Source organism: Haemaphysalis longicornis, unplaced genomic scaffold (assembly GCF_048455015.1).
Source record: "Haemaphysalis longicornis isolate Haplotype H1 unplaced genomic scaffold, Haemaphysalis longicornis Haplotype H1 scaffold_3, whole genome shotgun sequence".
NCBI lineage: Eukaryota > Metazoa > Arthropoda > Arachnida > Ixodida > Ixodidae > Haemaphysalis > Haemaphysalis longicornis.
In genome coordinates, this window is record NW_027526335.1 from 213,351,208 (window position 1) to 213,368,089 (window position 16,882).

At 49.4% G+C, this 16,882-nt stretch overlaps 1 protein-coding gene across 6 annotated transcripts in view; it reads right to left on the reverse strand.

Annotated features, from left to right (window-relative positions):
- Positions 1–16,882, reverse strand: part of Tsp5d (Tetraspanin 5D) — a 110,327-nt gene that overhangs the window by 34,714 nt on the left and 58,731 nt on the right. Inside the window, exon 1 of one of the 6 annotated variants that reach the window (XM_077705031.1) lies at positions 4,472–4,892. The exons of 2 other annotated variants lie outside the window; for them this stretch is intronic. In XM_077705031.1, the coding sequence (XP_077561157.1) occupies positions 4,472–4,846 (375 nt within the window). In that variant the 5' untranslated portion in view covers positions 4,847–4,892. Of the gene's footprint in view, positions 1–4,471; positions 4,893–16,882 lie in introns of those variants that run through there. 3 more of the 6 variants (XM_077705030.1, XM_077705033.1, XM_077705032.1) reach the window with 3 other exon arrangements.

Below are 16,882 nucleotides of genomic sequence, written 5' to 3' on the forward strand. Positions count from 1 at the left end.
ACTCGCCATGCCGATACCGGCGGTAGTTCTCTTATTGATCACGCCCTGTCTAATCTACTTACTCCGCCTCTAGCTGGTGTTCTTGACATCGATATTACTGATCACTGCCCCATTTTTATCAAATTTAACGGTACCCAGCCCCAACGTTCGTCTGCTTTTGTAAAAAATATCTTGAACAAAGAAAAGTTTGTTGAAGCGATTGCAAAAGTAGATTGGTCTGAAGTTATGCACACAGATGACACGCAGAAAGCCTATTCCCAGTTTTTACTGATAATTTCATCATGCCTGCTGTCCAACTCCTGTACCCGAAAATGTAAAAGAAAATTTCCATTTGCACACAATCCCTGGATGACCGATACACTCCTATCGGCTATGCGCAGGCGAGATAATCTTTACAAAAAAACAAAAAAACAGCCTTTCAACATTAAGTTACTTGCTCGGTATAAAAAACTAGCTAACGACATTTCTGCGCAACTAAAGACCGCCAAAAGAAAGTATTACGAACATAAATTAACAGAAGCTGGCCATAATTTGAGAAAAAAATGGGAAATTATAAATTCTTTCTTAAATAGACGCATGCGTCACGATCATGTCTCCAAAATATCGCACAATGGTATCGAGTACGTTCAACCCATTCATATGGCTAACGCTTTCTGCTATTTCTTTTTCAGTCATGATCAAAGTGACATTTTCAGTTATGAGCTTAACTACGCACGGCTACCGCATTCATTCTTTCTTTCACCTACAACACCCTACGAAATTTTTAATACCATACACAACCAAAAACTAACCAGCTCCGGGCTTGACAATATTCACCCCAGCCAAATACAAATGGTCGCTCATCTCATTTCAGAGGCACTTTCTCATTTAATTAATCTAATGTTTAAAAACGGTGTGTTGCCGGAGGAACTTAAGCGGGGAAAAATTATTCCAGTCTTTAAGAATGGTGATCGATCATTGCTTCCTAACTACAGGCCCATATGCATATTACCATATTTCAGTAAAGTAATTGAAAACTAATTGCAACTCGTCTAACAAACCATTTAAATAAATTTAGTATCCTTTCTTCATGCCAATTTGGTTTCCGTCCTGGCTATTCCACTGATCTGACCCTCGTTTCCCTTACCGACAAGCTAAAATCATTTATTGACGAAGGCTTCTACGCTGGTTCAGTTTTTATCGATCTGTCTAAAGCATTTAATACTATCAATCACTCTATCCTTTTTACTAAACTCGAATTGCTTGGAATTTCTGGTCCACCATTATTACTCATTAAAAATTACTTACGAGATAGAATTCAGGTTGTTTCCGTAAGTGACGTCTACTCGCAAGCTAGAACAACTAACATTGGCGTACCCCAAGGTTCCATATTGGGGCCACTACTTTTTTTGTTATACATTAATGATTTACCGAATTGCCTTGCCTCTTCAAAATGTCTATTATATGCACACGATACCACTCTCTACAACTATGACAGTACTGTTTTGTCACTAACGTCTAAACTAAATGTAGATCTTTGTAACGTGTTACAGTGGTGTAATCTTAATAAGTTAAAAATTAATGCTTCTAAAACAAAGTTCGTTGTCTTCCATTCCCATCAAAGGGCCATAGCATCCGCACCATCTGTTACCATTGACAATCAGCTAATTTTCGCCAGTGAATACTCCTCATTTTTAAGCGTCCTACTTGACTCCAACTTGAAGTATCATCATCATATTGTTAATGTAAAGAGAAAAATGGCTTACGGCATGCGCATCCTCATTAAAGCAAGATCTTGTTTCAGTCATTCAACGCTAATATTACTTTACTATTCATTTATTCATCCACATATTACATACTGCATCTCATGCTGGGGCAATACATACGACACTCACCTTAACCCATTACAAATAATACAAAATCTAGCTATTCGAAATATCTCATCAAGCACGTATGACGCGAATGCTCATTCATTGCTTTGTTCGAATAATATTTTGTCTGTTTCCAAACTAATGAGTTATAACCTAGGTATTTTTTTGTTTAAGGTGCTTCGCAATGAGTTTCCGTGTTTCTCTTTTTTGGCCGCTAGTCTTGTTAACACTAACACCACTAGGTTTGCTTTTAAGCACAATTTCATTTTACCGAGAGTAAAAACTAACTACGGCAAACAGACAGTGCACTTCTCGGCTATATGTCTATGGAATTCTATGCCACCCGCCATTAAGTCTTCTAACACATTGCACAAATTCAAAAAAGATTTAAAGTGCTACCTGATGTCCCTGCCCCAGACTTAACCAAGATTGTTCCTGATGCTTTGTTTTTCAGTGTTTTTCTTTTCTAAATTGATTGTGTATAGTTATTGCTACCATGTAATTTACTTATTGACTCTGCTTTACATCATTCTTGTACACATCCCTCTTTTCATTTGCTGCTATTATACAGTGTATTTTAAGTGATTCTTGGCAGGAGGTCCCGCTACAGTCTTTGACCTTGGGACCTCCTTCTGTATATAACCCCCATGTATCATTTGGAGATATTAATAAATTGATTGATTGATTGATTGATTGATTGATTGATTGATTGAAATAAACCTGAAATCGAGAAAAACCGTGTGAAATCAGTACTCCCGCAGGGAACTAGAAATTATCCCTCGTGGCCTTGAAAACCTCCTTTCGGAAGGCCTACAAAACTCCCCAAGCTTTCGTCAAACTCCATTCAAAAGAAGTAAATGCTTCCCTTGAACCTCCTAAAAACACCCCTAAACTAACATAAGTACTTCCAAAGGGAGCCATGATAGGCTCCTATTTTACCGCCTAAAAATTCCATAAACATCACTTAAAAACGCCCTTTAGGATGTAAAGAATACTCCATTTTGACCTCCTTAAATTCTCCCTAACATTTCTTAACACTCCCTAAATACCTCCTTTCTATAACCTAAAAACGCCCTGTTTTGAGGAGGTAAACAAAACCTCCCTGTTCCATGGAGTAAAAAAACTCCTACAAGGAGGACCACTAGAGGACAGGCGAAAAAGACCCTCTAGGGAGTATATGGGAGGAAAAAAAGTTTAGAGTGTTCTTCTTCTTCAGCGGTTCCCCTACGAGAAGATGACGATGGCAGTTGAACGCGAAGCTATTTCGTGATGGATTGTTTGGTTGGCCAATCCCTAGGGGCATCATGCCACAATCATCATCAGACGCGCTGCGGACGCCGACCAAGGGACGCACGACAACCCCCGACTATAATGCATTTCTGCATAAAAGGCCCGCACAATTTGTTTTTGCAGTTCTCAGCACACATCATCTCTCATGGTCCTGCCTGAAGGAAATGTGAGACCTGTCTATGGTCTCACGTTTTCTACGAAGTGTAAGAAGACCTGCCCGAAAACCAACGTCCCCCTCCTCCTATTATCATGAACACTCTCTGACTCCGGATGGGTCAAAGCGGCCCCATGGCCACGCTATTACAGTGAATGAAACAGTAGAACCTTAAACAGTAGAATCGGAACGTTGCGTGGAACTTTCGCATTGCCATCTGGACTCTTAAAGCACGAATCAAGCACCTGGCGAATGAGCCTGACAGAGACATAACAAATCGCGTTCGCAACACGCTTGGCGTCGTTCGTGTAGAGCGCTGCCTTCGTGCACGATGGCATGCAACACCGCGACTCTGACTCTGCGCCTGCACATGCGCGGAGACTCGCATGCATGGGTGCACAAACGGCCGGACGATTCACAGAAACGAACTTGAAAACGAAATCGGCGAGAAATAGACACGCCAATTCCCCAACTCCCGGCTACGACTTCGGGAACACCGAGAGCGCTGCCGGAAACGCCCCACACGGGCGTACGCACACGTCGCGTGCAAGTCGGGGCGCCATCGTAGTTCCCAGGTTGCTGCGCAGCACACACGGCGCGTGTTCAAGGTTTTTCGAGCACAAGTTCTTTGCAACGCTGCTAAAGACGACGACCACTAGAAGGCCTCACGAGGCGAACTGCAAGACCTGGAATAAAAACCGGCGGCAAACACAGGACACAGAAGAAACCGACATTTTTAGGAAACGGTATTTCTGGGCGTTCAGGTGCCTTGTTCGTTCAGTTGTTAGTGCCAGCTTGTCCCGTCGTTTTCTTCTGTGTCCTGCAGTATTTAGCGCTGGTTCTTATTCCAATCGAACATGTACCAACTAGCCCAGTCCAACGCCTTGAAAGTGCAAGTCGCCGATGGGGCCATCACAAAGGACGCTGCGTGCACCCAGTGGTGTGACTCCTGCTTTTTGGAACCAGCCAAGAAGCGTGATCGCACACAGCTGTTTCAGAGCGTTCACGACCAGGTTCCAAGCACAGCCGCCCAGCGCCCGCCATCGTATGCCGTGGGCATACAAGTGCTTTCCTGCTGCGGAAACAATGCCAAGGCGTGCGTGCGCGAAAACGCAGGAGGAGAGCGCCACAGAGCGTGTCCGGCTTGCACTCACACCAAGACGTGTGCCCTGCCTACCTGGTGCGTGCCGACGGGCACGTAGGGCGTCGCTCTGCCGGCCGCCCTGGCCGCTGCCATGCCGGCCGCCGCGGCCAAGAGCACGGCGTCCGGGTCGGTGGCAGGTGAGGAGCCTCGCGGCCGGAGACCGCGGCACGTGGACGCCGGGGACGATGCGCTCTGCGGGTTCGCCCAGCCGGGTAGCGACACAGAGCGCAGGCGGAGCAGGCCGTCCGACGAAGGCGAGCGCCACTGCGGGGCACCGCGTCGAGCGCAGGCTTCGCTACCGGGCAGCACGCCCCCGCGACTCGGAGGGCCGTCCAACGCGAGCTGCTGCTGCGACGAGGCGGCCCGAAGGCGGCCACGCAGGAGCGGGGGCGACCGCGGAGCATCCATCTCGGAACCGCCCGTGGTCGCCTACGACCGCCACTCGCCATCAGGCCCCGCCGCCGGAGGAACGACGCCCGAGGAGGCGAGCATCTGCGCGCGCTGCCGGGACCCTTCCGCCAGGACGTGGCCGCGCACAATGCGTCGCTCGTAAATCGCGGCCACCCCCGGCGGAAAAAGGGGCTCCGGTAGCAGCTGCTGCGGCGCGACACATTTCGCGGAATCGGGGCCGGCCGTCGGGGCGCGCGCTCGTGGTCCTCCGAACAGAGCCCTCGGCGGTTGAAATCCATTCGTCGCGGCCCGAGGCAGACGCGCGTGCCCAGCGCGCATTCCCGAAGTCGTCGGCCCCACTCGACGACCACGACGTCCCCGAATGGACGCACGCACGCTGGTCGCGCAAGTGCCGCTACCGGACCGCGTGGCGCAACCCTTCTCGGGGTCAGGCACTGCCACGGGAGCGCGAGGCGCGTATATAAACCGCTGCTCGTGTGCATGCATTGCATTCGGCGTCCACTGCACCCCGTTTCCTTGGGCCATTGCGCGCACTACACCTCGCACGCTTCGTCTCGTCCCCTAGCCGCTGTTTCGCTCGGAAGAGAGCCGAAATGTTCAAGAGACCCACGGGCCTTGGGAACAAGAGAGAGAGAGAGAGTATACGCAAGTTTTTGGAAGAGCAACGAAGGTCGACTCAGCCGATAACTGCCTCTCGGGTTGAGGGCACCTCAATCAAGACTGAGTCTAGGAGGAGCATAGACAGAAAAAGAGGATAGAAGGGGAGAATATGATGACTGTTCACACGCACTGGCAGCATCATAGCCGGTCCGAGAGTACCGTGTCCTTTGAAAAGTCCAGTAGGGCACGGAACGCTTTTTCGCGATTTGATGTGTGACAATCCTGGAACAACAGGTTTGATGAGGTGCATGAAGGCAGTCCCAGTTTCGCATACGGCGCTCTAAGCGTTGACCGAGCCTGCGAATGTTGTGGAGAATCGCACAGTGCATGCACGAGTGTCTCTATTGCAGGGAAGGCGGGTGAACTTGCGATGCCAAGCCTGACACTTCTTTCCGCGCAGCGGTGACAGCCGATTCGCAGACCAAGGAGAGCACGATCAGCTCGGGTAAGTCCCCTCGAAGGAATCGGTTGCGGCGGCTTGCCGGATGCAACTCTGGGGTCAGGGTATATGGTGCCGCGCGACTTGCACGCGCGCGCGCTGAATGTTTTTCTTTTTTTTCTGCGGGGGGGATTCAGTAAGTCAACGCAGACCCGTAGTACACAGGTCTACGGGATTGATTCCTGACAAAATGCACACAGCCCCGGGAAGCTGCTCGTGCACCCTGGAGGTCGAGTTCCAGGGCCGCAAACCTAAGCGCCCCCACGATTCCCGACACCGTTGCGCTGCCACGATGCGTGAGGCTAGAGCCGCCATGCAAGAACGCAGCCGGAACACCAGCCGCCCAAATAGCGTAAAAATAGGACGCCTTGAAGGGTCGGCGAGTGGCAGTCAGTGGCTCAAGCGGCCGAGGACCAGCGGAGGTCCGCGTAAAAACAGTATACTCGACAGTCGGGCTATAGATAGTTGTCGTGCATCGTTAGATAGCGCCGTCGTGTGTCTCGTCCTCGTCTCCAAGCGGTATTTAACGACGCGTAGAACCCCCCCCCCCCCCCCCCCCCAGCGATGGCGTAAGATACAGCGATGGCGTAGAGGTAGAACACCCGCCTCGCGTGCAGAAGGACCGTGGTTCGAATCCCGGTGCCGGACAATTCCCACCGGATTAAAAAAGAAAAAAATCCGCGTATTGATGGAATTGCACAAAGGGGCTTGGGGTGCCGCCTGACCCCGGCGACCATTGCCGGCAATGCACTCCCTCACCAGAGCAGGATTGGCCACCCTGATGTAGTAACGGCCACAACCTCCCATGAATACGAATACGCCAATTAACCCACGGCCCTCAGTCCCCAGCAGCTGCGAAGCAACTGACCACGGCGGCGGTCAGACCTGTGACGCAGCAGAGGGTGCTAAGAATCCCTGGATCCGGACAGGCCGCCAATGGAATCTGAACCTGGCAACGTTTAACGCGCGAACCTTATCTAGCGAAGCAAGTCTCGAGGTGTTGTTCGAGGAATTAGAGGGCATTAAATGGGATGTAATAGTGCTTAGCGAGGTTAGGAAAGCAGGCGAAGCCTTTAAGGTGCTGAAAAATGGACACGTCCTATGTCACCATGGTCTAGAGGACAGAAGAGAACTGGGAGTGGGATTTTTAGTCAATAAAAGCATAGCTGGACACATAGACGAACACTATAGCATTAACGAAAGGGCAGCAGGTCTTGTAATTAGGCTCAATAAGATGTACAAGCTCAAGGTGGTGCAGGGATACGCGCCCACATCCAGCCTCGACGACCGGGTAGTGGAACGCTTCTATGAAGATGTGGAATCGGCAATGGCTAAAGTAAAAACACAGTATACCGTAGTTATGGAGGACTTCAATGCTAAAGTAGGGAAGAATCAGGCTGGAGACAAGGCAGTTGGGAACTATGGTCTGGGCTGTAGAAATAGCAGGGGGGACCTACTAGTTGAGTTTGCAGAACGGAATAACCTACGCATAATGAATACCTTCTTCTGTAAACGGGATAGTCGGAAGTGGACCTGGAGGAGCCCGAATGGGGAGCACAAAAATGAAATAGACTTCATATTATGCGATAACCCTGGCGTCGTGCAGGATGTGGAAGTGCTCGTAAGGGCAAGGTGTAGTGACCACCGTATGGTAAGATCTCGAATTAGGCTAGATTTGAGGAGGGACCGCAACAAGCTAGTATGAAAGAAGCCGATAAATCAGCTAACAGTAAGACGTAAAGTAGAAGAATTCAGGATCGCGCTGCAGAACCGACATCCAGCCCTTAACGAGGAAGCCGAGCTTACGACACAGGAAGCCAGCGACAACCTTACACGCATTATCACGGAGTGTGCAGTAGAAGTCGGAGGCACTATGGCTAGACAGTATACCAGTAAACTTTCACAGGAGACGAAAGATCTAATCAGGAAACGGCAAACCATGAGAATATCTACCGCAGCTGACAGAATAGAACTAGCCGAGCTCTTGAAGTTAATCAATAAGCGCAAGACAGCGGACATACGGAAGTATAATATGGAGGATCGAATACGCTGTAAAGAACGGAGGTAGCCTGAAAGCAGTGAAGAGACGTCTTGGCGCGGGGAAAAATCATATGTATGCACTTAAGGATAAGCAAGGCAATATCATCACAAATAGGGATAAAATAGTCACAGTGGCCGAGGAGTTCTATAGGGATCTGTACAGTAGCCGGGACATACAGGATAATGCCGAACGAGACAGTAGTTCAGAGGAGATAGACATCCCACCAGTATCGACCGAATAAGTAAGGAAGGCTTTCAAAGAAATGAAAGGGGGCAAAGCACCTGGTGAGGATCAGATAACAGCAGACCTCTTGAAGGATTGCGGAGAAATTGTACTTGAAAAACTGGCAAACCTGTATACGCAATGCCTAATGACCGCAATGGTACCGGAATCTTGGAAGAACGCGAACATCATCCTAATCCATAAGAAAGGCGACATGAAGGACTTGAAAAATTACAGGCCGATCAGCTTACTGTCAGTCGTCTACAAGGTATTTACCAAGGTAATCGCTAACCGAATTTCTGCAACCTTAGATTTCAGTCAACCTAAAGAACAAGCAGGGTTCCGTAAAGGTTATTCAACAATGGACCATATTCACACGATCAATCAGGTGATAGAGAAGTGCGCTGAGTATTCTGAACCCCTATATATAGCCTTCATAGATTATGAGAAAGCATTTGACTCGGTCGAAACCCTAGCAGTCATTCAGGCATTACGGAACCAGGGGGTAGAGGAGCATTATGTAAGAATACTAGAGGATATCTACAATGGGTCTACAGCTACCATCATCCTCCATAGGGAGAGCAGTAAAATACCTATAAGGAAGGGTGTCAGACAAGGAGACACAATCTCTCCAATGTTATTCACAGCATGCTTACAAGAAGTATTCAGAACGTTGGATTGGGAACAGGTGGGAGTAAGGGTTAATGGAGAATACCTCAGTAACCTCAGATTTGCTGATGACGTTGCCTTGCTAAGTAACTCGGGGGACGAATTGCAAATCATGCTTCCTGCACTGGGCGAACAGAGTAGAACCGTGGGCCTGAAAATTAATATGCAGAAAACTAAAGTAATGATCAATAACCTCGGGACAGCACAGCAGTTTGAGATAGGTGGCGAGGCAGTGGAAGTGGTAAGCGAATATATCTACTTAGGCCAAGTTGTGACCCCAGATCCCAACCATGAGGCAGAGATAATTAGAAGGATCAGAATGGGGTGGGGTGCATATGACAGACATTCTCAGATAATGAATAGCAGCCTACCATTGTCGCTGAAGAAGAAAGTGTATGACAGCTGCATCTTACCGGTACTCACCTACGGGGCAGAAACTTGGAGGCTCACTAAGAGGGTTCAACTTAAATTGAGGACGACTCAGCGGGCAATGGAGCGGAAAATGATAGGTGTAACACTAAGGGACAAGAAGAGAGCGGAGTGGGTCAGGGAGCAAACTGGTGTTAAAGACATATTAGTAGAAATTAGTAGGGCATGTAATGCGAAGGCAAGATAACCGCTGGTCATTAAGGGCAACAGAGTGGATCCCTACAGAAGGCAAGCGTTGCAGGGGGCGGCAGAAAGTTAGATGGGCAGATGAGATCAAGAAGTTTGCGGGGATAAATTGGTTACAGTTGGCACAGGACCGAGGTAATTGGAGAATAATGGGAGAGGCATTTGCCCTGCAGTGGGCGTAGATAGGCTGGTGATGATGATGATGATGAGAAACACTTCACTGTGCACCCGTTCGGTACCTCGTGATACAATGGCCACGACAAGTCCTCATGATACTCCGACGTCCATCTCAATCCACGATTCGCAGCGCCATTTCTGGTGCCCAACCAAGAATTCTTCGCCTTACATAGCGCTCAACTCTATATTTGTGGCTACAGTCCCTTCATCTAGGCCTAAGCGTCTTCTGCTGCGTCTTCGGCTGCCTAAGCGTCTTCTCTAGTGAGTATTCCACATGAGTGAGTAAAGCATTTATTGCACTCAATAAGTCCCGTAAGGCGTCCTCACCGCAATGCTCCAGATGCCCAATCCAAGTGCCCTAGCGTGCAAATTCGGCAAATGACGTGGCCGAGGACCCCGTTCGAGCGAAAAAGGGCATCTGCGCTGGGACATCGGGCAATGCAAAACGCCTTGCGCGTAGTTCCTGCGCGCATGCGCTCAAGTCAGATCAAATGTTGGGCACCGTCATTCGCCGAATCTGCCATTCGCGTTGAATCTGCCGTTGGCGTTGAATTCTCCACTGGCAGAGACACCCAGGGGGCGTACGATCCTGTAAATATACAACTGCTGATTACATAGTGTTCTGAAATCAAAGGGGTCACGCGATACTATCAAGAGTGCTCCTAGACTCTCGACAAAACCGAGCGCACTTCATCTTAGCCCATACCTAAACCCGCTTTTGCCAGCAGGCTTACGGTCCCCGTTGCCTCCAATAAAATCTCTCTTGTACGACCAGTGTCCGATCCACAGGGAAGAGAGGGGGGAGTGGGGTGACGGCCCACCCCAAGCACACGCACTGCCGAGCTTTTGTGCGTGCCACCCACCTCTATTTGCCATGCCCCGATGCGTCCACCGTATACCATAGAGCACCCGCAGTGCCCTGCAAGGGTTCGATGACGTCCTCCCCTGTGCGCGACGGCCCTACACAGCACAACAGAGTGCGTGTGCATCGGAATAGGAATGGAAGACAGCGGAAGTTCGGCTGATCCCGAAACCAGGAAAACCACCCAGTATAGAGAACCTCCGGCCCATATTTCTTACTTCGTGCGCAGGAAAACTCCTGGAGCACATCATCCTCAAAAGAGCACAATCCTGGGAGTCGAAGGGTTTGGATTAAGTTCAGCACAAGAAAGTCAGAAGCACACGAATGGTTTCTGGCGGTAGCGTCATTGGCGGAGTACCGATCCAACAGGAGGAAATAGGTAAAAGAGTGTGGACTAAAAACCGCTGACATCCTCGGGTGAAACGAGTGGGGGAGGGGGAAGAAAACGAACCAACCCGTAGTATGGTGACTAATTTTGTAACTAACTTTTTTTCTCGCCAGTTCTAAGCAAAACATCGAGAACAGTAGGACAAGGCTTCATAACCTCTGAGCAACTGAACTCAGTGTCCATTAGGAATTAGGAATGCAGAAATCGGGAGAGACTTTTGCTAGCGTTCCAGTTAGGTTTTTGACATTGGACCCACAAGCGCCAAGAAGTGCCTCACTTGTGTAGAACATACGCGGCGAAATAATTAGATTGTGTGTCGACACGGATGCGGTGTACACAAAAAAGTACGAAGCATATCGAGGCATTCCAGCCTATACGCCACAATGCCGTGATATGCTTCGGATCAAAGGAGGGACTGAGGAGATTCGTTATGGAAGTACCACCTGCGCAATGAACAGAACAAAAAAAAATTGCGGACACAAATTTCGCGCATCACAAAAAATTACTCCCACCTCCCGTCGTGGGAACCCCTGTGTAGATGCGACGCATAGGGGGTTCCGTTGTTGTTTCCGTTAGGTTGATTCTCCCATCGCGTGAAACGTGCCGTGAACCCCCTGCCGCGGCTATGACGCAACGTGGCGCGGCTATGACGCAACACAATCCACTTTAATCCAATCCAATCCAAATCCAATCCAATCTAATCGAATACAATCCAATGCCCCTCGCGAGAGAGTGTTCCCTATCAGAGAGGAGAGGGGGTGAGCGGCGGAGAGCGCAGCTCGCGCGGCGAGGAGAATGGGGGAGGGGTGTGGACGGACAACGACGCCGTATGGAGGAACAAGGCGAGTGAATGAGATGCAGTCGCATCTAAACACGCAGGAAATAAAAGACAACTAGTACGAAGACTACAAATTCCGTTAAATAGGCTCGCTGTACAGACAAGCTTTGCAAATTACATAGCGAGGGGGAAACTAAAAAAACAAACTGGAAATTTTGTTACACAAATGGGCCGGGAAAAACACCTTCGATAAAACGGCTTCGATAAAACGGCCGTCGGTAAAACGGCATTCGATAAAACGGCGTTCGATAAACTGTCCGGACCCCGCCACGAAGTACTTCTGCGGTGGGTGTCCTTTCAACCAGTGGGCTATGAATCAGCCCTACACTTTACCATAGTGCCAGTGTCACAGTGATTCACTCGTTCTTCGCCCCTGCCTGCCCTGCGACCAGTTTTGAATACATCAGCCCAGACAATTTAAAACAACGCTGATTTCGATCTAACATTTCAAATATCTTTTTTGTCGAGTAATGTCAAATTATAGAATCAAATCTAGACACTAGAATTATTAGTCTACAGCAGCGGTCAGCAACCTCTCGAGGCGGGGGGCCGAGCTGCACGAAGCCGGCACGACGGGGGCAGGACGGGCAATCGGGGAAGGGGGCTCTGCAGGCCAAGAAAGAAAAAAAAAAATCTGCGAATTGGCAATATGTACAAAACTGGACAATGCCAATTGGAGCGATTTTTTTTTTTCCGCTCCTGCCTAACCCCGTTTGAGGCCGAAACTCCCACGTCCGCCTTCATACAGGAAGTGACGAGGGGAGGGGGCAGGGGGCCCGTGAAGGTAGCGTGAAATAGTTATTTCGAAATCTGTCTCTCAGGTGCACCATAATAATGACAATTTTTTTTAAACAAACGCATTTCAAAGGAATATTCGTTCTAGAAATAAGTGACTTCTTTTTGGCGCGATGTAAATTCATGTACATAACCAATGGTTAATTGTGGCTTGCGGGGCTCCTTGCTTATACATACATCTTCTTTGTTACAAATGTGTCAGGACCAGACACACAGCCTTAAGCGAATGAACGCCCGACTATTTCTCGGTTAAATTTACCTCGAAAAACGTTCCGCCGCACAGCGAGTTCGTGTGCACGCAGTATGCCCCGCTATCGGTTTTTATGGGTCAAGGTCAGGCACATCCCGCGTGGCGTAATCTGATCGCGACTTGAGGCCTTCGGCAGGCGACCGCGGCCGGAGATTTCGCAGATACTGACAGCCCCGACGGAAGACTAGGAAGCTGTTCGAGCGCTGGCCCTGACGACAGTAGTCTCCGCTGCTATCGCGTCACGTTCCCTCTGGAGCAGGTATCTCCGCCACGCAAAAACGGCTTCCCAGCGCAGAAAAAAAAAAACAAAAGATATAAAACGGTCCTATACGCCATATTTTTATACAGCCAGTCTTAGGTTTGCTTTCTTACACGCTTTGCTCTGCTTTGATTTTTCACCGACTTTTTGTTGTCCGACGTATTTTTGTGAAGTATTTTGTGAAGTTGCATTTTGTACGCACTGCGCCTTATAATCTAGAGTTACGTCTTGGCGGTGTATTGTGTCCTTGTGTTTCCGCACGTGGTGTTCGAAATGCAGTGTTAGCCTCATTTGGTACATATTAGCCTCCCCTTACGCTATGCCCCTACGGGGGCCTATAAGGTTTTTGTAAATAAATAAAAGACGGCTTATATCGCCCCTGAAGGAGCGTCTTCCAAGCAATGCTCTCGTGTCTAGAGGTGAAACCTACTTTGAAGACATTGCTGTAAGCTTGGTGTTTGTAAGCTGGCTTTTTCACATTGCCTGTTCCGCAGTGCAGCACGGCCATCTACGGAGGGTGTATTATTTACGATGGCTTGACGTTGGCCTAGTTGGGTACACATTATTCACACTAAAAAAACAGCGCCGAGGCGAGATCGAAAGAAGTGACAAACTATAGTTAGTCACTTCTTCCGTCCTCGTCTCTGCGCTGTTTTTTTAGTGCGAATAATGTGTACGATTAGAGAGAAGGCCCTAACTCTTGTATTATCGAAATTATCCCGAAACGAATTACATGACAATTGGCCGCTAAGACAACTCTACCATTACGCATAATAAAAATGACGGAGTCTTCTAAAGACAACCCACAACTTCGCCGTTTCAGCAGCAGATTTCACACTGGGTAACTGGGCTTAGTTTTTTTTTCTTTCACGGTCGGCATATTTCGTGCAGGTATCCTCACTTCAAAAAAAAAAAAAAAAAAAAAAAACAGGCTCTTCTTTTCTTTCTGTGTAATTTCAGTTTCTGTTCCACGCAGGCAATGGGAGTTGAGCGTGCGCCAAGGTTCAGCTGTTTCGCCGAGGTTCAGCGGAACTCATCACGGCCTGCCACACCTACCACACGCGGTTATCGCTACCACAAAGCAGTAAAATTCACTGAAGACTCATATTCCTGCATGAATGCGTGAGCACGCCATCTTTCCCCCCCGCGATCTTGAGGATCGACCCATGCGCGCACGCCTGGCTCCGGAGCCTCGGAAGCCTGCAACACGGCATAGTGCCAACCGCGCTCTGTGCGGAATCGGCTGCCGAGCACACTCCTTACGTGTACACCGGCATCGGCGTCACAGTCGTTCCCATTCCACCTTTTTTTTTCCCACCATCGCGGCCCTGCACCCGTTGAAGCTCGATTCTCAACGTGTACCGCTCCGGCTTGACGTCCCCCTAGCAACGATGTCGGCTGCGATGCGAATGCAGCGGCACCGCCGCGGGCTCGATCGGCACCCCCTTCGCACCAGGGCCGGGCTAGAGCGGCGGCGTGCGCGCGTTTCGCGCCGCCGCTCTAGCCCGGCCGTGTCCACACGTGCTCTGTCGCTTTCTGTTCATCAGTCGCGTTCTGTCCAGTACGCCGCCTACGGCCCACACACACACACACACACACACACACACACACACAAATGGGAGCCATTCCACTCCACGAAGGTGGATGACTAGCGAAGCTTTCTAGCACGCGACGTAGAAGTGATGCAGGTGTTTCTGAGAAGACTCATGCCCTCTCTTTCATCCCATGAACACCCCTCCCCCAGTGTCCAGGAGCGAACCGGGATCTACGCTTGCGTAACCTCTCGGCCTTTCCGTTCCTTTCTCTCCTGCTCCTTTCCCTGGAACGAAACAAAGACAATGCGCTTCTACTGCGTAAGCGTACGAAACGCTGGGCTGACGACCGTGGTTGAGCTTGCCCTTACTCTTATTCTATCACCCTCTCCACAACCCTCCCTTTGGAACGAACGAGGGATTAGACGCTTTCACTGCGGAAGCCATCGGCGCCGCGAGTTGGTTCGCTTTCGTCGATGCCGCAAAAACGCACGTACGTAACGCTTGCTTGACAGTGACCGCGCGACACGCCTGCTTGAAGGTCAGAGAGACGCTACCTAGCGCTTCTTGGGTTTTTACCTGGAGTAAAAAAAATCAGGGAAGCTTGAACTCACGCGCAAGACTTGAATGGCGAAGCTGTTGTAGGGGAGCATTGCCGGACACATAATTAAGTTCCAGTATCGTTGTTTATTTGCATAGTTGCGGTGCCAGTAGTCGTCGTCATATCCATCGAAGAGGTCGTCGTCTTCTTCGGGCGAGTGGTAGATGCAAAGTCGTCCTCAGCACTGTACACTTCCACCATCTCTTCATCATCGACTCGAGGCAGCGGCGGCGAGACCTGCAAGTCGTCTCGGGAAGGACTGGCACACTGGTAGCCATGTCTCCTGTTACCCATAATGGCTTCTAGAGAATACGGCGGCCGCGGTGACCTCTCCCAAGCAGGGTGTCTTCTCAACTTGAACATTACCGCTGGATTTTTTTTTTTTTCATGCGCTGTAGCGATTGACAACAACGCTGGTGGTTTTCTTTCTTTTTTTTTTTTTTTTGCTAAATCCACTACGCGAACCGGGGACTCGGCGGTCGCCGCGGGGCACGCACTCACGAGCGCTCGGCATTTTCTTGGTTTTTTCTTTCTTCAGCACCGGCAAACTTATGGCTACAACAGCTCAGCTGTACAAACATTTCATTACCCTGCAGGCGTACTGGTTCGCAACAGCTTCGTCAGACATCCACAGCCAAGAAGATGGAGGGTCAATTTCATTCACGACCATCGTCTTCAGTTCACAACGCCGACGCCGCCTTTTCTCGTGATGAGACATGTGAGGTGTTAATAATAACCGTTATCATCGCCGTTGGAACGAGCCGAAGAGGCAGCGTGCATCCCTCTGCGGGCCTCAGCTGGAAGGCGACATGTACACCGTGCACTACACTGCTCGAACTGGAGCCACGTTCAAAAGGTGATCGTGGGAGGCTTCCCCGAGGGGCATTCGGAAATGTGAAACTGTTTTGGAGTCCCCGCAGCGGAAAAACGCCGTCTTGAGCTGCGCGTGCCACAGCGTCAGCTGGAGGTGGCGACAACAAATCGGCCTTCACGAACCTCGTTTCACGTAACCAGGCAGGCCGACAAAGCTGGCCCCAACAAAAACCCAGCGGGTGTTTCCCCAATACCTGCGCCACAATAAAGGAAAAGAAAGACTGCATACGAAGCTCCAATGGGAGTTATCTGAGCGATGCGTAAGCCTTAATTCGATATAACGGCAAGAAACACCGCGAAAGAACCGTGACCAGAAAAACGCGGCTACAACTCTGAAATGTTGATCAGCCTTAGAAGACGCAGAAATCGCGACTGGTAGCGACTTCTACGCATCTTTCGAACTTCCGGAGAAACTACGCGTGATTAAAATGAAGTGAAAATGGAGATAGATATTTATAAGTTGACCAAAACAAACAACACTGATATCATACACTGCCTTTTGCTTCATGATGATGATTCCCTCGATGTTTCTGGCTCATACCCACAACGGGAAATTGGCCGGCCTCTTGTTTCGTGATTTTCGCGCTCCTTCTACTTTATCGTCAATCACTATGTTTCAAATGGTTTCTGCGGCATTCCAGTAACAACCCAGCCGGCTCAATTAAGTATGCTGCACTTGAAGTGTCTCATGCAATTATAGTTGCGTTGGGACTATGATGGGCAATAAAAATAAAAAAATAAAAAACAGATAATAAAAATTGTACTATAGCGGGTACGTAAGATGCCTGCACTCAGACAAATCACAGGTTCCA